Consider the following 22,490-nt stretch of genomic DNA (forward strand, 5'->3'; position numbering starts at 1 on the left):
TTGGTCATCTGCCATCATATCTTTCAATCTAGTTTACTAACCTTGGACTTTCGACAACTTGCCCCTCAAACCTATGAAACCCAAAGATGCGCGGGTTAGATTGATTGGCCATGCTAAATTGACCCTAGTGTCAGGAGGATTAGCAGGGTAAATGTATGGGGTTACGGGAATAGGGCCTAGGTGGGATTGTGGCTGGTACAGACGCGATAGGCCAAATGGCCTCCTTCTGTACTGCAGGGATTCTATGAAACCAGTTTTATTTCTGTCTTTCTAACCTGCCTTATCACTTTGGAATCGATTGCAGACCTGTTGGACATTTTGAATATTTGTTTCTTCAGGTTTGGAGTAGAAATTAGTCCAATGTGAAGTTCAGCGTCACTACGACGCTATTAACTAATGGGAGCAGGAGATTTCCTCTAGACATCACACACATTTCTCTTCCTCAACTTTACAATTCATCCAGTCGATTGGAACATCGCCTACATACACATGCAGGCCATCAATCTTTAGAGATACAGCCATTGTATGCTAATGAACAAACTGGCACAAGGTCAGCTCCCATTATCTGTGGCTAATCTTCCCTGGTGATCACTAGCGAGGTTGGTGGTCCTGGGCTTGTGTGGCACATTCTGTTCTTGCGCTCCCTTTGTCCAGGACCAAGCTACAGTGTGAGAACAACAACCTCATTGTTCAGAGTTCAGATACTTGGGAGAGCTTCCCCAAGTCACAAAACTGAGCGTTTTGCCTTAGCCCTGCTTTTCAATGCTGTCACAATGAGGTGCATGCTCTGCTTACAAGTAAGAGATGATGTGAAGATGCCGGCATTGGACTGGGATAAACACAATTAGAAGTCTCACAACACCAGGTTAAAGTCCAACAGATTTATTTGGTAACTCAAGTCACTAGCTTTCGGAGCGCTGCCCCTTCATCAGGTGAGTGGGAGATCTGTTCACAAACAGGGCATATAAAGACACAAACTCAATTTACAAAATAATGGTTGGAATGCGAGTCCTTACAGGTAATCAAGTCTTAAAGGTACAGACAATGTGAGTGGAGAGAGAGTTAAGCACAGGTTAAAGAGATGTATATTGTCTCCAGCCAGGACAGTTAGTGAGATTTTGCAAGCCCAGGCAAGTCGTGGGGGTTACAGATAGTGTGACATGAACCCAAGATCCCGGATGAGGCCGTCCTCATGTGTGCGGAACTTGGCTATCAGTTTCTGCTCAGTGACTCTGCGCTGTCGTGTGTCGTGAAGGCTGCCTTGGAGAACGCTTACCCAAAGATCAGAGGCTGAATGCCCATGACCGCTGAAGTGTTCCCCAACAGGAAGAGAACACTCTTGCCTGGTGATTGTCGAGCGGTGTCCAGTCATCCATTGTCGTAGCATCTGCATGGTCTCCCCAATGTACCATGCCTCGGGGCATCCTTTCCTGCAGCGTATCAGGTAGACAACGTTGGCCGAGTTGCAAGTGTATGTACCGTGTACCTGGTGGATGGTGTTTTCACGTGAGATGATGGCATCCATGTCGATAATCCGGCACGTCTTGCAGAGGTTGCTGTGGCAGGGTTGTGTAGTGTCGTGGTCACTGTTCTCCTGAAGGCTGGGTAGTTTGCTGCGGACGATGGTCTGTTTGAGGTTGTGCGATTGTTTGAAGGCAAGAAGTGGGGGTGTGGGGATGGCCTTGGCGAGATGTTCGTCTTCATCAGTGATATGTTGAAGGCTCCAGAGAAGATGTTGTAGCTTCTCCGCTCCAGGGAAGTACTGGACGACGAAGGGTACTCTGTCCGCCATGTGCCGTGTTTGTCTTCTGAGAAGGTCGGTGCAGTTTTTCACTGTGGCGCGTCGGAACTGTTGATCGATGAGTCGAGCGTTATATCCTGTTCTTATGAGGGCATCTTTCAGCGTCTGGAGTGTCTGTTGCAATCCTCCTCATCTGAGCAGATTCTGTGTTTACGGAGGGCTTGTCCGTAGGGGATGGCTTCTTTAATGTGTTTAGGGTGGAAGCTGGAGAAGTGGAGCATCGTGAGGTTATCCGTGGGCTTGCAGTACAGTGAAGTGCTGAGATGACCATCCTTGATGGAGATGCGTGTGTCCAAGAATGCAACCGATTCCGGAGAGTAGTCCATGGTGAGTCTGATGGTGGGATGGAACTTGTTGATGTCATCATATTGTTGCTTCAGTGATTGTTCACCATGAGTCCAAAGGAAGAAAATGTCATCGATGTATCTATGACATCGATTGAAGCATCGGTTGAAGGTCCCGTGCGGTGAAGAAGTCTTGTTCGAACCTGTGCATGAAGATGTTGGCATATTGAGGTGCGAATTTGGTCCCCATGGCTGTTCCGTGTGTCTGGATGAAGAACTGGTTGTTGAAGGTGAAGACATTGTGGTCCAGGATGAAGCGGATGAGTTATAAAATTGCATCTGGAGATTGGCAGTTGGCGGCGTTGAGTACTGAGGCAGTTGCAGCAATGCCATCGTCGTGGGGGATTCTAGTGTAGAGTGCCGAGACATCCATTGTGACGAGGAGTGCTCCTGATTCAACTGCTCCATGTGTGCTGAGTTTCTGTAGGAAGTCCGTAGTGTTGCGACAAAAGCTGGGGGTTCTTTATACAATAGGTTTCAGGATGCCCTCGACATAGCCGGAGAGGTTCTCACACAGGGTTCCATTACCTGATACGATGGGACGGCTGGGTGTGTTGTGTATCTTCGGGACGCAGTAGAGATCTCCAACGCAGGGAATACGTGGGATGAGAGCACGGAGGGTGCTCTGAAGGTCCAGATCAAAGGTCTTGATCAGTCTGTTGCATTGACGGGTGTGTTCTTTGGTCGGATCTGCGGGTAACTGTCTGTAGTGTTCCTCGTTCTTCAGTTGTCGGTCCACTTCTTTGCAGTAATGCATTCTGTTCAGTATGACGATGGCCCCTCCTTTGCTGGTTTGATGACAATGTTGCGGTTGGTCTTGAGAGCGTGGATGGCGTTGCGTTGTGCTTGGGTGATGTTCGGGGCTGTCTTGTGAGTGCGGCTGATGAATCTGGCATTGACGCACCTCCTGACGGCTTGGGCATACATGTCAAGTTGAGGGCAGCGGCCTTCCGGAGGAGTCCAATTCAACTCTTTCCTCTTTGGTTGCTGCACTGTGGATCTCTCTGTCGGCTGTTCCGGTTCATTGGTCGTCTCATTGTGTTCGCTGTTGGCCTCTTGGGGTTTGTGGAAGAACTCCCGCAGCCTCATGGCTGGAGACAATTCACATCTCTTTAACCTGTGCTTAACCCTCTCTCCACTCACATTGTCTGTCCCTTTAAGACTTGATTACCTGTAAAGACTCGCATTCCAACCATTATTTTGTAAATTGAGTTTGTGTCTTTATATGCTCTGTTTGTGAACAGAACTCCCACTTACCTGATGAAGGAGCAGCGCTCCAAAAGCTAGTGGCTTGTGCCACCAAATAAACCTGTTGGATTTTAACCTGGTGTTACAAGTAAGAGCACAGTAGGGGAAAGGTTAGAGCATTATTCTTAAGCATGTGTGTGAACCAGTTTCCACTTCTGTGCGAGAATGTAAAGGGAGTCTGTGCCTGTGTTCTCTAGGTTTTGTGAATAACCTTATATGAAGAAATAAAGTTTCTGGGTCCAGATTGCTCCTGGGTCCAGATTGCTCCTTTGAGCAGCCAATTATAACACTTCTCACCATCACTTGTGTTACGATGCGGAGGTTGTCCCCCTTCTGAGAGGTAACGTTGAATCCCCCAAAGAGGAATACCTTGCCTCATAATCTGTTAAAAGCGTGTGAGGTGTGAAATGTTCTTCAGTAACGTTTAGTGAATAACTAATAAATACCTGACACTCGCTTCAAGTCAACACTTAACAAATTTATTTATTTTTCTAACAGTGAACTTTAACCAAACGAGTAACATATCGAATAAAATAAGATTCTACTGGAATGCTGTTCAAATAAATACTATATCCGTTCATTAACCAAAAAGTATATAATAATAGAATTCAGTCACTCTCAAAAAAACGCAACCAGGTTTTGTGGCTTTCGGAAACTTTTGGAGTTCTTCTGTTGATTTCTGTGTCTGTAAATTCTTTCTGATTTGGCACCTTTCGCTAATTAGATGGTGCACTCTCTTAAGACATACAAAGAACAAAGAAAATTACAGCACAGGAACAGGCCCTTCGGCCCTCCAAGCCTGCACCGACCATGCTGCCTGACTGAACTAAAATCCACTACCCTTCTGGGGACCATATCCCTCTATTCCCATCCTATTCATGTATTTGTCAAGACGCCCCTTAAAAGTCACTACCGTATCCGCTTCCACTACCTCCCCGGCAACGAGTTCCAGGCACCCACTACTCTCTGAAAAAAATCTGCCTCGTACATCTCCTTTAAACCTTGCCCCTCGCACCTTAAACCTGTGCCCCCTAGTAATTGACTCTTCCACCCTGGGAAAAAGCTTCTGACTATCCATTCTGTCCATGCCTCTCATAATCTTGTAGACTTCTATCAGGCCGCCCCTCAACCTCCGTCGTTCCAGTGAGAACAAACCAAGTTTCTCCAACCTCTCCTCATAGTTAATGCCCTCCATACCAGGCAACATCCTGGTAAATCTTTTCTGTGCCCTCTCCAAAGCCTCCACATCCTTCTGGTAGTGTGGCGATCAGAATTGAACACTATATTCCAAGTGCGGCTTAACTAAGGTTCTATAAAGCTGCAACATGACTTGCCAATTTTTAAACTCAATACCCGGGCCGATGAAGGCAAGCATGCCGTATGCCTTCTTGACTACCTTCTCCACCTGCTTTGCCATTTTCAGTGACCTGTGTACCTGTACACCCAGATCCCTCTGCCTTTCAATACTCTTAAGGGTTCTGCCATTTAATGTATATTTCCTATCTGTATTAGACCTTCCAAAATGCATACCTGAAGCTGGCAAAGTTGAGAGCTGCTCTCTCCCTCTCGAGGCTTGAGAGGTGGCATTCTTCTGTTGCCCTCCTGGTTTTCCCTGCCTGCACTCTCTTTTATACCTGTGGTAACCTATCAGTTTTCCTACAATAGTATTGGTCTGATGTTGTTAACATCGTCAAATTCAAATTTTATAGGTTCTTGGTAGCCGAGTGCCTTCTCTAATTTGATCGGGCTAAATTAAAAAAACAGATTGTCTTATCAAGATTACTGTTTGACTTTTTGATACAAATGTTTCAGCTTGGACTGCGTACTTTGCATTTGAAACCTCCAATCACTGAAACAAAACAGCAGCTTTTAAAGGGACCACATAATGTTTTTTTCCCTCTAGCATTTTTACATTTTCTTACATCTTTAGCAATGTTGGGGGAGAACAAATCAGCCCCCTTGGCTAAGGTACACAAGATGGCACTCAGCATCCATTTTGTGACAAAACAAGTTTAAAAGTTCTTACAGCTTAAAAGCTGACGCCACAGAATGTCTTGTCTGTACATTATGAAGTCTGAGCCAACCCACCAGCTTAAAGACATTAGCACGTATACAAAGACCCATCAACAAGACAATCACAGAATGAGATCCTGACAATTGCCAGAAATCAGACAGCAATCAGGAATAGTAAAGAACAAAGGCTCACCCATCAAGGCACCCCACTGGTTTAAATGTATGCAAATATATTTCAATGTCTCTGGCTGGCTTCATGAATGAAAACGCTATCGGATCATTATGTGGGAAATGGGTTTCGATGTCTTTGCAATTTAAGAAACAATACAGTCGTGATTATAATAAAAGCAAATTACTGTGGATGCTGGAATCTGAAACCAAAAGAGAAAATGCTGGAAAATCTCAGCAGGTCTGGCAGCACCTGTAAGGAGAGAAAAGAGCTGACATTTAAAAAGGAAGCGTAGGTAAGGATGAGAAAACGAGGTTCAGTTGGGTCGCTTGAGGGTTACAAGGTAGCAAGGAATGAGCTATAAAAAAAAAAGGGCTTAGGAGAGCTGGGAGGGGGCATGAGAAGTCCTTGGCGGGTCGGATCAAGGAAAACCCCAAGGCTTTTTACTCTTATGTGAGGAATAAAAGAATGACCAGGGTGAGGTTAGGGCCGGTCAAGGATAGTAGTGGGAACTTGTGCATGGAGTCAGAAGAGATAGGAGAGGCGATGAATGAATACTTTTCTTCAGTATTCACCAAGGAGAGGGACCATGTTTTTGAGGATGAGAATGGGATACAGGCTGATAGGCTGGAGGAGGTAGATGTTCTGAGGGAAGATGTATTAGCAATTTTGAAAAACCTGAGGATCGATAAGTCTCCTGGGCCAAATGGGATATATCCTAGGATTCTTTGGGAGGCAAGGGATGAGATTGCAGAGCCTTTGGCTTTGCTCTTTGGGTCCTCACTGTCCACGGGGATAGTGCCAGAGGACTGGAGAGTGGCGAATGTTGTTCCTCTGTTCAAGAAAGGAAATAGGAATGACCCTGGTAATTATAGGCCGGTTAGACTTACTTCGGTGGTTGGTAAGTTAAGGGAAAAGGTCCTGAGGGATAGGATTTATGACCATTTGGAAAGATGCAGCTTAATCAGTGATAGTCAGCACGGATTCGTGAAGGGCAAGTCTTGCCTCACAAATTTGATTGAATTCTTTGAGGAGGTAACTAAGTGTGTAGATGAAGGTAGAGCAGTTGATGTCATATACATGGATTTTAGTAAGGCGTTTGATAAGGTTTCTCATGGTAGGCTCATGAAGAAAGTAAGGAGGTGTGGGATAGAGGGAAATTTGGCCGATTGGATAAGTAACTGGCTATCTCATAGAAGACAGAGGGTGGTGGTGGATGGAATATTTTCAGACTGGAGACCAGTTACCAGCGGTATACCACAGTGATCAGTGCTGGGTCCTCTGCTATTTGTGATTTTTATCAATGACTTGGAGGAGGGGGCTGAAGGGTGGGTCAGTAAATTTGCTGATGACACCAAGATTGGTGGAGTAGTGGATGAGGTGGAGGGCTGTTGTAGGCTGCAAAGAGACATTGATAGGATGCAGAGCTGGGCTGAAAAATGGCAAATGGAGTTTAACCCTGATAAGTGGGAGGTGATTCATTTTGGTCGGACAAATTTGAATGCGGATTACAAGGTCAACGGCAGGGTTCTGAGGAATGTGGAGGAACAGAAAGATCTTGCGGTTCATATCCACAGATCTCTGAAGGTTGCCACTCAAGTGGATAGAGCCATGAAGAAGGCCTATAGCGTGTTAGCGTTTATGAACAGGGGGTTTGAGTTTAAGAACCGTGGAGTTATGCTGCAACTGTACAGGACCTTGGTGAGACCACATTTGGGAATATTGTGCGCAGTTCTGGTCACCTCACTATAAGAAGGATGTGGAAGCTTTGGAGAGAGTGCAGAGATTTACCAGAATGCTGCCTGGTTTGGAGGGTAGGTCTTATGAGGAAAGGTTGAGGGAGCTAGGGCTTTTCTCTTTCGAGCGGAGGAGGATGAGAGGCGACTTAATAGAGGTTGATAAGATGATAAGGGGGATAGATAGAGTGGACGTTCAGAGACTATTTCCTCGGGTGAATGTAGCTGTTACTAGGGGGCATAACTATAAGGTTAATGGTGGGAGATATAGGAGGGATGTCCGAGGTAGGTTCTTTACTCAGAAAGTGGTTGGGGTGTGGAATGGACTGCCTGCTGTGATAGTGGAGTCGGACACTTTAGGAACTTTCATGCAGCTATTGGATAGGCACATGGAGCACACCAGAATGATAGGGAGTGGGATAGATTGATCTTGGTTTCGGACAAAGCTCGGCACAACATCGAGGGCCAAAGGGCCTGTACTGTGCTGTACTGTTCTATGCTCTATGTTTCAAGTCCAGATCACCCTTCGTCAAAGCGGTGTGATTATCTTTGTCTGGGTAACATCCAGCTCGATCAAACTGTGTGAATGTACTATGTGAACGTATCTTCCAGCAAAGGTATAAATGTTGAGACCTTTACACTGACTCTTCAGAGAAAGCACTGGGATTAGAACAGAAGCTTTCTCTCCACCTGTGCTTCACGGCCTTTTGGCTAAGGTCAAATGTAGTTTTGCTGTGCTGCACTTGGTTGAAGTCATGAGGTTACACTGAGGCTTCATTTGAAGCAATTTTTTTAAGTGGCATCTGGGCCTTTTGGCTGAGATGCAAATGAGATCGAGCCTTGGAGTGGGAGTAATGCCTGCTCCAGTCAGCTTGGATCATGTAGATCAAGCCCAAGACAGGAAGTGGTGAGCCTGTGTCAGCTTAGATCTGGAATGTCTCACTTGTTCAGACTTTGAATTGGGCTTTGATTGGATTGAATTGGATATATAAACAAAAAAAAAAACCCCCATGTTAAATAAAGATACTTTGGAAGCCAGATTGGGACTGAGTGTGGAGTGATTTCTGAATTCGTCCACACTAACACCGATGGCAAATTTTAACTTCACAAACTCAACTTTACAACGCTTGTCTCCGTCTCACACCTTTGTAAAGTTTAAACATGGAAAAATTGCTGCTCATTCTACAATACCCATTCGCTCTCCTCAACTTTGAACGGGCAGAAAGAGAAGGTAAGGGGGGGGGGGGGGAGGGTTAGGATCTTTTGTCATCTTCATCAGCTTTCAAAACAACTCTTTAAACAGTCGGGAACATAAAACAACAAAAGATTGAAGAGAATATGTTAAATTAAATTTTAAAAACCTGCAGCGGGTCCTTGACAAAGAGCCAGGAGGTTGGAATTGTGAATTATATTATCTTAACATTTATAGTCATGTCACATTTCTGCCCCAGTGAAGGAGAACTCCTTACCTTCCATGAGTTTGCTGAATAGCTCTGGACAGGTGGAAGGAATGGGAAGGGCCAGCTTGTTCATCGCCACTCCGTAGGCCACAGCCAGTCCATCAATCCCCCTGAACGGGACCTCCCCAGTCAGCAGTTCCCACAGTAACACACCATAGCTGAGAGTAAGGAAAATACCCTCAGTTAGTGAAAAGTATTCGATTGCGTAAACAAAACTTGTCACATTTTTTATTTGTTTGATTTGTTATTGTCATGCATTAGCATACAGTGAAAAGTATTGTTTCTTGCACGTAATACAGACAATACATACCATTCATAGAGAAGGAAACAAGAGAGTGCAGAATGTAGTGTTATAATCATAGCTAGGGTGTAGAGAAAGATCAACTTAATGCAAGATAAGTCCATTCAAAAGTCTGACAGCAGCAGGGAAGAAGCTGTTCTTGAGTCAGTTGGTACGTGACCTCAGACTTTTGTATCTTTTTCCCGACGGAAGAAGGTGGAGGATAGAATGTCCGGGGTGCGTGGGGTCCTTAATTTTGCTGGCTGCTTTGCCGAGGCAGCGGGAAGTGTAGACAGAGTCAATGGATGGGAGGCTGGTTTGCGTGATGGATTGGGCTACGTTCACGATCTTTTGTAGTTCCTTGCGGTCTTGGACAGAGCAGGAGCCATACCAAGCTGTGATACATCCAGAAAGAATGCTTTCTATGATGCGTGAAAAGTGTAGCATTAAGGGTTGGAATCTTAAATAATATTTTTTTCCCAATGTGGCCACACCTGAAACTGGAAAATTAAACAATTTCAGCACAAAACTGTTTTTAACCGTGGTTTTCTATAGAACAGCAAGGTTCTTGGAATAGAATCATAGAATCCCTACAGTGCAAAATGAGGCCATTCGGCCCATCGCGTCTGCACGACTCTCTGACAGAGTATCTTACCCAGGCCCCATCCCCGTCACCCCACATATTTACCCTGTTAATCCTCTTTAGGGGCAGGTGTGACCTGTTTAAAAAAGACGGGTGGCACTTGAATCCCAGGGGGACCAATATCCTGGCGGGAAGGTTGGCTAAGGCTACTGGTGAGACTTTAAACTAGAAAGGTTGGGGGGAGGGAATCGAAATGAGGGGACTGAGAGCGAGGAGGTTAGCTCGCAAATAGATAAGGAATGTAGACAGGGTAAGAGGGAGGTTAGACGAGTGAGGGAGAAGGGAAGTGCTCAGGCTGAAGGTCTGAGATGTGTCTATTTTAATGCCAGGAGTGTAGTGAATAAAGTGGATGAGCTTGGAGCGTGGATTGCTGCTTCGAATTGTGATGTGGTGGCCATTACGGAGACTTGGATGTCTCAGGGACAGGACTGGGTGCTTCAGGTGCCAGGTTTTAGATGTTTCAGGAAGGACAGGGAGGGAGGCAAGAGAGGGGGGGGAGTGGCACTGTTGATCAGGGATAGTGTCACGGCTGTAGAGAAGGTGGACGCCGTGGAGGGACTGACTACGGAATCTCTGTGGGTGGAGGTTAGGAACAGGAAGGGGTCGGTAACTTTGCTGGGTGTTTTCTATAGGCTGCCCAATAGTAACAGAGATGTTGAGGAGCAGATGGGGAAACAGATCCTGGAGAGATGTAGGAATAACAGAGTTGTCGTGATGGGAGATTTTAATTTCCCAAACATAGATTGGAATATCCCTAGGGCTAGGGGTTTGGATGGAGAGGAGTTTGTTAGGTGTGTCCAGGAGAGTTTCCTGACACAGTATGTGGATAAGCCTACTAGAGGAGAGGCTGTTCTTGATCTGGTGCTGGCTAATGAACCTGGACAGGTGGAGGATCTCTCGGTGGGTGAGCATCTTGGGGATAGCGATCATAATTCTATCTCCTTCACGATAGCATTGGAAAGAGATAGGGTCAGGCAGGCTAGGAAAGTGTTTCTCTGGAGTAAAGGGAAATACAGTGTCATCAGGGAGGAAATTAGACGGGTAAATTGGAAGGAGGCATTCTTGGGGAAAAGTACCGAAGGAAAGTGGAGGATTTTCAAGGAATGTTTGTCTGGAGCTCTGCATGACAACGTTCCGATGAGACAGGGGGGTGTTGGTAGGGTACGGGAACCGTGGTGCACGAAGGTTGTGATGAACCTGGTAAATAAGAAAAGAGAGGCGTACAGAAGGTTCAGAGAGCTAGGAGGTGTTAAGGATTTAGAGGAGTATACGCGATGTAGGAAGGAGCTTAAGAAGGAAATTAGGAGAGCGAGAAGGGGTCATGAGAAGACCTTGGCGGGTAAGATTAAGGAGAATCCCAAGGCTTTCTACAAATATGTCAAGAGTAAAAGGATGAGATGTGAAGGCATAGGACCCTTAAAAGGTGAAGGGGGAAAAGTTTGTGCGGAACCGTTAGAAATGGCGGAGGTGCTTAATGAATACTTTACCTCGGTATTCACGGTGGAAAGGGATCTGGGTGGTTGTACTGCTGGATTGCGGAGGACAGAAAGGATCGAGCATGTGGACATAAAGAAAGAGGATGTGTTGGAACTATTGAATGGCATCAAGGTTGGTAAGTCGCCGGGACCGGATGGGATGTACCCCAGGTTACTGTGGGAGGCGAGGGAGGAGATTGCGGAGCCTTTGGCGATGATCTTTGCATCGTCGATGGAGACGGGAGAGGTTCCGGAGGATTGGAGGATTGCGGATGTGGTCCCTATATTCAAGAAAGGGAACAGGGACAGCCCGGGAAATTACCGACCGGTGAGTCTAACCTCAGTGGTTGGTAAGTTGATGGAGAGGATCCTGAGAGACAGGATTTATGATCATCTAGAGAAGTTTAGTATGATCAAAAGTAGTCAGTACGGCTTTGTCAGGGGCAGGTCGTGCCTTACGAGCCTGGTTGAGTTCTTTGAAAATGTGACCAAGCACATTGACGAAGGAAGAGCGGTGGATGTGGTCTATATGGACTTCAGCAAGGCGTTCGATAAGGTCCCCCATGCAAGACTTCTTGAGAAAGTGAGAGGGCATGGGATCCAAGGGGCTGTTGCCTTGTGGATCCAGAACTGGCTTGCCTGCAGAAGGCAGAGAGTGGCTGTGGAGGGGTCTTTCTCTGCATGGAGGTCAGTGACCAGTGGAGTGCCCCAGGGATCTGTTCTGGGACCCTTGCTGTTTGTCATTTTCATAAATGACCTGGATGAGGAAGTGGAGGGATGGGTTGGTAAGTTTGCTGACGACACCAAGGTAGGTGGTGTTGTGGATAGTTTGGAGGGATGTCAGAAGTTGCAGCGAGACATAGATAGAATGCAAGACTGGGCGGAGAAGTGGCAGATGGACTTCAACCCGGATAAGTGTGTAGTGATCCATTTTGGCAGATCCAATGGGATGGAGCAGCAGTATAAAATGAAGGGTACCATTCTTAGCAGTGTAGAGGATCAGAAGGACCTTGGGGTCCGGGTCCATAGGACTCTTAAATCGGCCTCGCAGGTGGAGGATGCGGTCAAGAAGGCGTATGGCGTACTAGCCTTCATTAATCGAGGGATTGAGTTTAGGAGTCGGGAGATAATGCTGCAGCTTTATAGGACCCTGGTTAGACCCCACTTGGAGTACTGCGCGCAGTTCTGGTCACCTCATTACAGGAAAGATGTTGAAGCCATTGAAAGGGTGCAGAGGAGATTTACAAGGATGTTGCCTGGATTGGGGGGCATGCCTTATGAGGATAGGTTGAGGGAGCTTGGTCTCTTCTCCCTGGAGAGACGAAGGATGAGAGGTGACCTGATAGAGGTTTACAAGATGTTGAGGGGTCTGGATAGGGTGGACTCTCAGAGGCTATTTCCAAGGGCTGAAATGGTTGCTACGAGAGGACACAGGTTTAAGGTGCTGGGGGGTAGGTACAGGGGGGATGTCAGGGGTAAGTTTTTCACTCAGAGGGTGGTGGGTGAGTGGAATCGGCTGACGTCGGTGGTGGTGGAGGCAAACTCGTTGGGGTCTTTTAAGAGACTTCTGGATGAGTACATGGGATTTAATGGGATTGAGGGCTATAGATAGGCCTAGAGGTGGGGATGTGATCGGCGCAACTTGTGGGCCGAAGGGCCTGTTTGTGCTGTGACTTTCTATGTTCTATGTTCTAAACCTAGGCAACTTGGGACATTCAGGGGCAATTTAGCGTGGCCGATCCAGCTACCTGCACATCTTTTGACTGTGGGAGGAAACCGGAGCACCCGGAGGAAACCCACGCAGATGCGGGGAGAATGTTCAAACTCCGCACAGTCACCCGAAGCCAGAATCAAACCCAGGTCCCTGGCGCAGTGAGGCAGCAGTGCTAACCACTGTGCCACCGTGCCGCCCCTCTTGTGTCAGAGATTCATAGCTTCAGAGGATCCAAAACCTGAAGAATCTTGCTTCTCCTGTTTTAAAAGGAAGCAATTTTCTTGAGGTATACAAGACAGTCAGCTGAGGTTTGAGCATTATATTGACAATAGAGAAAGCGATATAGGTTCAAAAACGATGTCAAAGTCAGGGTTCTTCATACACACACATGGAATTAAGAGTCTTCTGGATGCTGCAACAACAGGGCTGGGTACTGTAGCTCTTTTTGAATGGATGAGGAGGGTTGGACACTGTCCAACTCCATCTTCCTCACATATGGTTAATTTCATAGAATAATCGAATCTACAGAGCAGAAGGAGGCCATTTGGCCCATTAAGCCTGCACCAACAATAATCCCACCCAGGTCCTATCCCCATAACCCCACATATTTACCCCACTAATCCCCTTAACACGAAGGGGCAATTTATCATGGCCAATCCACCTAACCAGCACATCTTTGGACTGTGGGAGGAAACCGGAGCACCCAGAGGAAACCCACGCAGACACGGGGAGACTGTGCAAACTCCACACAGAGAGTGACCTGAGGCCGGAATTGAACCCAGCTCCCTGGTGCTGTGAGACAGCAGTGCCAACCACTGTGCCACCGTGCCGTCTTTGTGGGACAGCATCCCACTTTACAAAGAATCACAGCATTTATATTACAACAGTCTCTGGAAAGTATCCAGTAGATCTTAAATGTGTCAGGAATAGTACTTTAAAATAAACACTGTATAAGGCCCAAACATGCCTACTACTGGAGTAGGGAGGAACACATAAATCACCACAAGAGCGGTTTGTATTGTATAGCATAACTCCTTGTGCCTGAGGTCTGGAAGTTAGATTTCTGTCTGCCTGCTTCACAGAGTGCTGACTGATACTATTTTGATATGCCTCTTATACCCTTCACGTTTTGATTGCACCCCCACTTTTACAATAGCTCCAGACCTCTCAGACCCCCCACCCCCAACCCAACCCCTGAACCCATATTAGTCTCTCCTGGAATAAAAACAGAAAATGCTGGAAAATCTCAGCAGGTCTGACAGCATCTGTGGAGAGAGAATAGAGCTAACGTTTCGAGTCTGGATGACCCTTCATCTGTCTCTCCTGCTGGATTGCGATGTGGGTCAAAACAGTTCACGGGCATTCTTTACAGTTTGTCCTCCAACCAGAAGGTGAATCGTTGTTTTGTATGAGGGGGTTGGGGGGGATGACGAGGGGGAGAGAAAACAAAAAAGGAAGCTGAAAAAGTAGAACCATTCAGATTAATTACCAAAGCCTCATTTCCTCCATGCAGACCTTCAAACTTCAAGAATGATACATGTGCAACATCATGGACACTTTGGGGAGGGGGATTTCCCTTTCTGCCCGCCACAGGAATCGTAACGGGTGAGGGTACAGATCATGCAAAGGTCCGTTGACCTCAGGTGGAATTTTCCGGTTTTTGGAGCAAGCGTGGCTGGAAAACCCCGGCCTTGGAGTCTGATTGTTCTAAAGAATTGCAATGACATTATTGCACGCCCATCGAGGCAGCACATACTCAGTGTTTCAAAGTGTTGCACTTTCAACGGATTCAACACTTTTCATATCGTGGCACAGTGGTTAACGCTGCTGCCTCACAGCGCCAGGGATTCAGGTTCAATTCTTGGCTTGGGTCACTGTCTGTGTGGAGTCCGCACGTTCTCCCCGTGTCTGCGTGGGTTTCCTCTGGGTGCTCCGGTTTCCTCCCACAGTCCGAAAGACGTGCTGGTTAGGTGCATTGACCGTGCTAAATTCTCCCTCAGTGTACCCGGAGTGTGGCGACTAGGGGATTTTCAAAGTAACTTCATTGCAATGTTAATGGAAGCCTACTTGTGACACTAATAAATAAAGTTTAAATATGTTCTGCCCAGACCCGTGTATGGTTTCCAATAACAGAATAGTTTAGAAACATAGAAAACCTACAGCATAAACTGGCCCTTCGGCCCACAAGTTTTGCCGAACACATCCCTACCTTCTAGACCTACTTATAACCCTCCATCCTATTAAGCTCCATGTACTCATCCAGGAGTCTCTTAAAAGACCCTATTGAGTTCGCCTCCACCACCACTGACGGCAGCCGATTCCACTCGTTCACCATCCTGTGTGTGAAAAACTTACCCCTAACATCTTCCCTGTACCTACCCCCCAGCACCTTAAACCTGTGTCCTCTCGTAGCAGACATTTCCACCCTGGGAAAAAGCCTCTGAGAGTCCACCCGATCTATGCCTCGCAACATCTTATACACCCCTATTAGGTCTCCTCTCATCCTTCGTCTCTCCAAGGAGAAAAGACCGAGCTCCCTCAGCCTATCCTCATAAGGCATGCCACTCAATCCAGGCAACGTCCTTGTAAATCTCCTCTGCACCCTTTCAATCTTTTCCACATCCTTCCTATAGTGAGGTGACCAGAACTGAGCACAGTACTCCAAGTGGGGTCTGACGAGGGTCTTATATAGCTGCATCATTATCCCCGGACTCCTAAACTCAATCCCTCGATTGATAAAGGCCAGCACACCATTTGCCTTCTTAACCACCTCTTCCACCTGCGGGGCCAATTTTAGAGTCCTATGGACCCGGACCCCAAGGTCCTTCTCTTTCCTCTACGGTACTAAGAGTCTTTCCCTTTATATTGTACTCCTTCATCCCATTTGACCTACCAAAATGGACCACGACGCATTTATCTGGGTTGAAGTCCATCTGCCACTTGTCCGTCCAGTCTTGCATCCTATCTATGTCCCTCTGTAACTTCTGACATCCCTCCATACTATCCACAACCCCACCAACCTTCGTGTCGTCGGCAAACTTACCAACCCATCCCTCCGCTTCCTCATCCAGGTCATTTATGAAAATGACAAACAGCAAGGGTCCCACAACAGATCCCTGGGGCACACCACTGGTGACCGACCTCCATTTAGAAAAAGACCCCTCTATACCCACTCTCTGCCTCCTTTGGGCAAGCCAGTTCTGGATCCACCGGGCAGCAGCCCCTTGGATCCCATGCCCTCTCACTTTTTCTAGAAGCCTTGCATGGGGGATCTTATCGAACGCCTTGCTAAAATCCATATAAACCACATCTACCGTCTTCCCTTCGTCAATGTGTTGAGTCACATTTTCGAAGAACTCCACCAGGCTCGTAAGGCACGATCTGCCCTTGACAAAGCCATGCTGAGTATTCTTGAGCATACTAAACCTCTCTAAATGCTCATATATCCTGTCCCTCAGGATCTTCTCCATCAGTTTACCAACCACTGAGGTTAGACTCACCGGTCGGTAATTACCTGGGCTATCCCTATTCCCCTTCTTGAAAATAGGAACCACATCCGCAATCCTCTGGCACCTCTCCCGTCCCCATTGACGACGCAAAGATCATCGCCAGAGGCTCTGCAATCTCTTCCCTCGCCTCCCACAGAAACCTGGGGTACATCCCATCCGGACCCGGCGACTTATCTATCTTGATGCCATACAAAGATTTCACCACAACCTCTTTGTTAAAGTCCACATACTCAATCCTTTCAGTCCACCGCACGCCCGCAGTACATCCACCCAGGTCCTTCTCCTCTGTGAAAACCGAGGCAAAATATTCATTGAGCACTTCTGCCATTTCTACTGGTTCCGTACAGACTTTCCCGCCTTCACCTTTTATAGGCCCTATTCCTTCACGTCTCATCCTTTTACTCTTCAAACAATTGCAGACATCCTGCAATTCTGTAAACAGCCAGGCACCCTCATTCACGGCAAGCGGGCTGAAGCAACTTCCTATCTCAGTATGAACTCCACCTCTGAGCCAGTAGACGAAAGCCTTCACTCACTACCCCTCTGGCTGAAGTGGTGGTGGTCAGGTATTGAGTGGAACAGACTCGAACCAATACATGCCTCTGTTGACACCTCAAGCTCACCATTTACTATCCCACTCGTTAGTGTGGTCCTCTGAACCAATAACACATTCCCCACCAAAATCTTCAACAAAAAGTAAAGAGCATCAAATATCTGAAATGTCAGTGGCTGACTATATGACGTCAAGAAATACTTGCAATGGCTTTAGTTTTTATAATCTCCTTGAAGAACTTCACAACTTTGCCGTTCCTTCCCTCAGACTAATTAAGAATCATACGGTGCAGAAGGAGATCATTCGGCCCATCGAGTCTGCACCGACCACACTCCCCTCCAGGCCCTATCCCCATAACCCCATGCATTTACCCTGCTAGTCCCCCTGACACTAGGGGCAATTTAGCATGGCCAATCCACTTAACCCGCACCTGGAGGAAACCCTCGCAGACACGGGGAGAATGTGCAAACTCCACACAGACAGTGATCCAAGATGGGAATCGAACCCAAGTCCCTGGTGCTATGACGCAGCATTGCTGACCACTGTGCCACCATGCCACCCCTACTTGCACGTTTCAACAAAGAAATCAACAGATGCTCCCCACACTGACTCCCTTCGCACACACATGCCCAACCACCCCTGTGCCACCTCCTCTACACCCACCCCACGCACGCCCACGCTTCAACATTTAGACAAAGAAATCAGCAGAGGCTCCCCACACTGCCTCCCCTCGCACACACGGCCACCCACCCCTGCGCCACACCCCCCCACACCCCTGCCCCACCGCCCCCATGCACAGACAGCCACCCACCTCCCCCCACCCCACCCCAACACCACAACCACAACTTTCCTTTTGCCCATCGGGACGAAGGGTAGAGGAACAAGGCCATGGAACAGGTTCCTACCTCCAGACATCGCTGCTTTTGGAGAACATGGAAGATCGGATGACCTCTGGTGCCATCCAGGCATAGGTACCCGCGGCACTCATTTTAGTCGTTTTATGCCACTCTCTGGCCAGGCCGAAGTCAGTGATTTTCAGAGTCTTGTTGCTCAGGCTCTCGTTCTCCACCCTCTCGTGTATTAAAACTGGGAATAAATGGAGTGAGAATGATTAAATCTGAACCAAAAAAAAACCATATCCTTCGTGGACATCCCATCAATAATGGGCAGATCTCTGGGTGTCTTCAATCTCTCAGGAGAGAAAATGTCAAGGAACCACCTGGCGAGAGATAGTTCGCTGACTCAAATGCACGAGATTGCTGCAATTTATTTTGATATGTGAGGAACTGGTAACTTTCTGGACCTAAAAATTATCTCGATGCAGAAATGCACTGGTACCAGTATTTCCCACACAGAAACCCAAGCTCCGTGTAGGATGGCTCCATGGCCACAGTGGCGACAAGAGCAGGTCAGAGGCTGCGGCGAGTAACTCACCTCCTGACTCCCTAAAGCCTGTCCACCACCCACAAGGCACAAGTCAAGAGTGTGATGGAATACTCCCCACTTGCCTGGATGGGTGCAATAACACTGAAGAAGCTGGACACCATCCAGGACAAAGCAGTCCGCTTGATTGGCACCACATCTACAAACATCCACTCCACCGTCGACGCTCAGTAGCAGCAGTGTGCTATCTACAAGATGCACTGCAGCAATTCATCAAAGATCCTTAGACAACACCTTCCAAACCCACGACCACTTCCATCTAGATGGACAAGAGCAGCAGATACATGGGAACACCACCACCTGCAAGCTCCCCTCCAAGCCCCTCACCATCCTGACTTGGAAATATATCGCCGTTCTTTCGCAGTCGCTGGGTCAAAATCCTGGAATTCCCTCCCTAACGGCATTGTGGGTCAACCCACAGCACATGGACTGCAGCGATTCAAGAAGGCAGCTCACCACCACCTTCTCAAGGGCAACTACGGATGGGCAATAAATACTGGCCAGCCAGCGATGCCCATGTCCCATGAATGAATAAAATAAAAGGATGCGCGCCAGTTGACCCCTTCAAGTTACCAAGTATGCACAGCCTTGCTAAAAAATGTAAAGGCTCTGCATACTACAAAAATAAATTAGAGGGTATGTAATTGTGTACATACAAGCAAACACACACCTTGCTCTACTGGTTCAAGAGGATGCTAAGGGCGCCATGACACTGTGTGAAGAGCAGGGGAACTCTCTTGGCGTACTGGCCAACATTCGCCCCCCAACCACTACCACCACCAAAGAACAGGTCAACTGGCCATTGCAGTTTGTGGAATGTTGTTGCATGCATAATTGTGGCCACGCTAGCCAGCATACCAACAGTTACCACACTTCAATGTAACAAATTGAAAGTGAAACAATTGGGACAGAATTTGTCCGTCCCGCCTGCCACGGGAATCGTAGCAGGCGGAAAACGGACCATGCAAAGGTCCATTGACCTTGGGCGGGATTTTCCGGCCTTGGGGCGAGCGCAGTCGGAAAATCCCGCCACCTCTGGAGATATTTGTGGGATCTACTGTAGTATCTGTAGAAATGCAAATTTGTCTCTCTTCAGAAACTGGCATGGACAAGTTGGGCCGAAGGGCCTGTTTACATGCTGTAAACCTCTATGTAAACCTCTATAACTGCTCCATGTGGTCCTGCACAATAGAGGGCAGGTTTATGGTTGAGAGGGTGGTGCAGTGGGCAGGTCACTGGACTAGCAATCCAGCAACCCAGGCCAATACTCTGGGGACATGAGTTCATATCCCACCATGGCAGCTGGTGGAATTTAAATTCAATGGATAAATCTTCAAAGCTAGTCTCGGCAATGGTAACTAATTATCATTGATTGTCATAAAGGGCAATCTGGTTCACTAACGTCCTTTAGAGATAGAAATCTGCCATCATAGAATCAGTGCAGAAAGAGGCCATTTGGCCCATTGAGTCTGAACCGACCACAATCCCACCCAGGCCCTATCCCCACAACGCCATGCATTTACCCTAGCTAGTCCCCCTGACAATAATGGGCAATTTAGCTTGGTCAATCTACCCTAACCCGCACATCTTGGGCTGTGGGAAGAAACCGGAGCACCCGGAGGAAACCCACGCAGACACGGGGAGGATGTGCAAACTCCACACAGACAGCCAACCGGGAATCGAACACGGGTCCCTGGTGCTGTGAGGCAGCAGTGCTAACCACTGTGCCACCATGCCGCTCCCATCCTTACCTGCTCTGGCCAACATTCTAACTCCAGACCCAAAGCGATATTAACTGCTCTCTGAAATGGCCGAGCAAGCCACTCAGTCCGAGGCAATTAGGGATGGACACCAAATTCCATGAAACAACAATAAAGTTCTGACCTATGCTAAGTAATCTCAAACCACATGGCAACAGGGTTGATATTTTTCTTCCCTCGGAATCCTAATGCAGGATTCCTACTTCTGATCACTATCCTAAGGGACTGCAAACATGTGGCATCCATCTACAATGTTCCTAAAGCTGGACAAACTTACAATACTTAGTGCCCTGAATCACATACAAGGATTAACATATGGAAGACAGTAAATACTTATTGAAACATGGCCGGTAATGAATCAAAGCCTTCACTGAATCGTAGAATCCCGACAGTGTAGAAGGAGACCATTCGGCCCATCGAGTCTGCACCAGCAACAATCCCACCCAGGCCCTATCCCCATAACCCCACGTAATCCCTCTGACACTAAGGGGAAATCCCACCCAGAACTGTTCCCCGTAACCCCAAATTCTTTCTCTCAGAGGGTGGTGAGTCTTTGGAACTCTCTCCCTCAAAATGCACTGGAAGCAGAGTCTTTGAATAATTTTAAGGCAGGGCTATATAGAATCATAGAAAACTTACAGTGCAGAAGGAGTCCATTCGGCCCATTGAGTCTTCACCAACAACAATCCTACGTAGGCCCTATCCCCTTAACCCCACTATTTACCCTAACCTATACATCTTGGGGCACTAAAGGGCAATTTAGCGTGGCAATCCGTCTAACTTGCACATCTTTGGAGTGTGGGACGAAACCGGAGCACCCGGACGAAACCCGCAGACACGGGGAGAACGTACAGACTCCACACAGACAGTGACCCAAGGCCGGAATTGAATCCAGGTCCCTGGCACTGTGCTGATCACTGTGCCGCCGTGCCGTCCACTTCAGAAAGAGAAACATTTGCTGATCGAATAAAACTCAAGTGTTTGAAGTACAGACTGTGAGGATGCATGTAAACGACGCATTGTTACAAACTCACCGCACTTTCCACCTAGTCACCGAAGAATTTTACAACAATTAGTGCACTAACTGAAACATCAAATACTTTTCCTGCCACCGTCAAGTACTCAGCGTGATCCAGCTAACTCTGCCGTAATCCTACCTGCTATGTGGTGTTGACACCCGCCCCCCCCCCCGCCGAGTGTAAATCGTCAAGCTACTGTGGTCAAACATTGCATTCAGTTCTCCTACACCTTCCTCTCCAAAGCTGGGGAAGCTGAAGACTCCCTGCTTCTTCCTTGAACAGCATCCCAGCCAGGATCTGCCCATCAACTGGCTGAACTCATTCTCAAATTTAACAAATCTACTTTAACTCCACTCACCCTCTCCACAAAATAATGGTTTTGCTTTTGAGAACCCATCCAGACCTGAGCTGAGCAGGTCTGAGTGAGATTCCGCCCCCGATGTCTTAAATCCCACCGGCCTGCAGCTGGCCAGTTAAGAGCCTGGTCGGCTCTCAATGCGGTGGGTCTTCCCCAATCGAGGGAACACAGGCCTCTCACCTGTCCAGCTATTGGCCAGTTCTCTGTCACCTAGATTAAATTCCACCCCCTGGTTTTGACTGCATGTGTGGAATTTTGTCTAATTTCATTGATGATATCCAAGTGCAGCATGTCCCTATGCTGTTCTTGAATATCATCCACCCTGTCCCCACTAACTGCGCAGAGCAGAACATTCTCACAAAGCCTATTCTCTCCTCGTGGAGGGAACACAGCCTGGTGATTCACTCTCGAGAAGTTCTCTTCCCTCCTGTGACCTTGGTGTACGTTTAAGAGATTTTGTTTTTAATCATGATCTCTGCAGCTCTCACAGTCAGTGTTTCTTAGCTCACAGCTTTAGCTGATGTCATTATGTTGCTGGGCTGACTATGATGAATCATTTTATTGCTACTTAAGTGGTTTGAATGGGGTTTTTTGAGTTTACTCTGGGATTAGCTTTACGATCCTGCATTGTTAGGAGGACGGTCATGTGTTTTTAGACAGGTTATTTTCTTTAATTTTCAGTTTGGAGCTGCAGGTTTGAGTTTTCATTTTTGAAGGGGCAGCAAGCTAAAAAGAAGTGTTTTCCCTCTCTCCCCGTTGTTTTGAAAATTCTGCTGGTGAGCTGAAAACAAGATCTTGTTTTCCTGAAGGGTGAAAATCTGCTGCTGTTGGGGGCTAGACCAGAGTCTCTCTGGTGTTTTGAGAAGCTGTCTTGTCTTCAAACTATTCAGAGTGAATCCAGAGAACTGCAGACTTCAACCAAAGGACTCAATTTCTATTATCACGTGAGCAGTAGACTTTGCTGT

At 47.4% G+C, this 22,490-nt stretch overlaps 1 protein-coding gene across 1 annotated transcript in view; it reads right to left on the reverse strand.

Moving 5' to 3' along the window:
• The window catches only part of map3k9 (mitogen-activated protein kinase kinase kinase 9), a 169,036-nt gene that overhangs the window by 38,591 nt on the left and 107,955 nt on the right, over positions 1 to 22,490 (reverse strand). Inside the window, 2 exon segments of the mRNA XM_078233237.1 lie at positions 8,781 to 8,929; positions 17,851 to 18,031. Coding sequence (XP_078089363.1) covers positions 8,781 to 8,929; positions 17,851 to 18,031 — 330 coding nt within the window.

Source organism: Mustelus asterias, chromosome 18 (genome assembly GCF_964213995.1).
Source record: "Mustelus asterias chromosome 18, sMusAst1.hap1.1, whole genome shotgun sequence".
NCBI classification, from domain to species: Eukaryota; Metazoa; Chordata; class Chondrichthyes; order Carcharhiniformes; family Triakidae; genus Mustelus; species Mustelus asterias.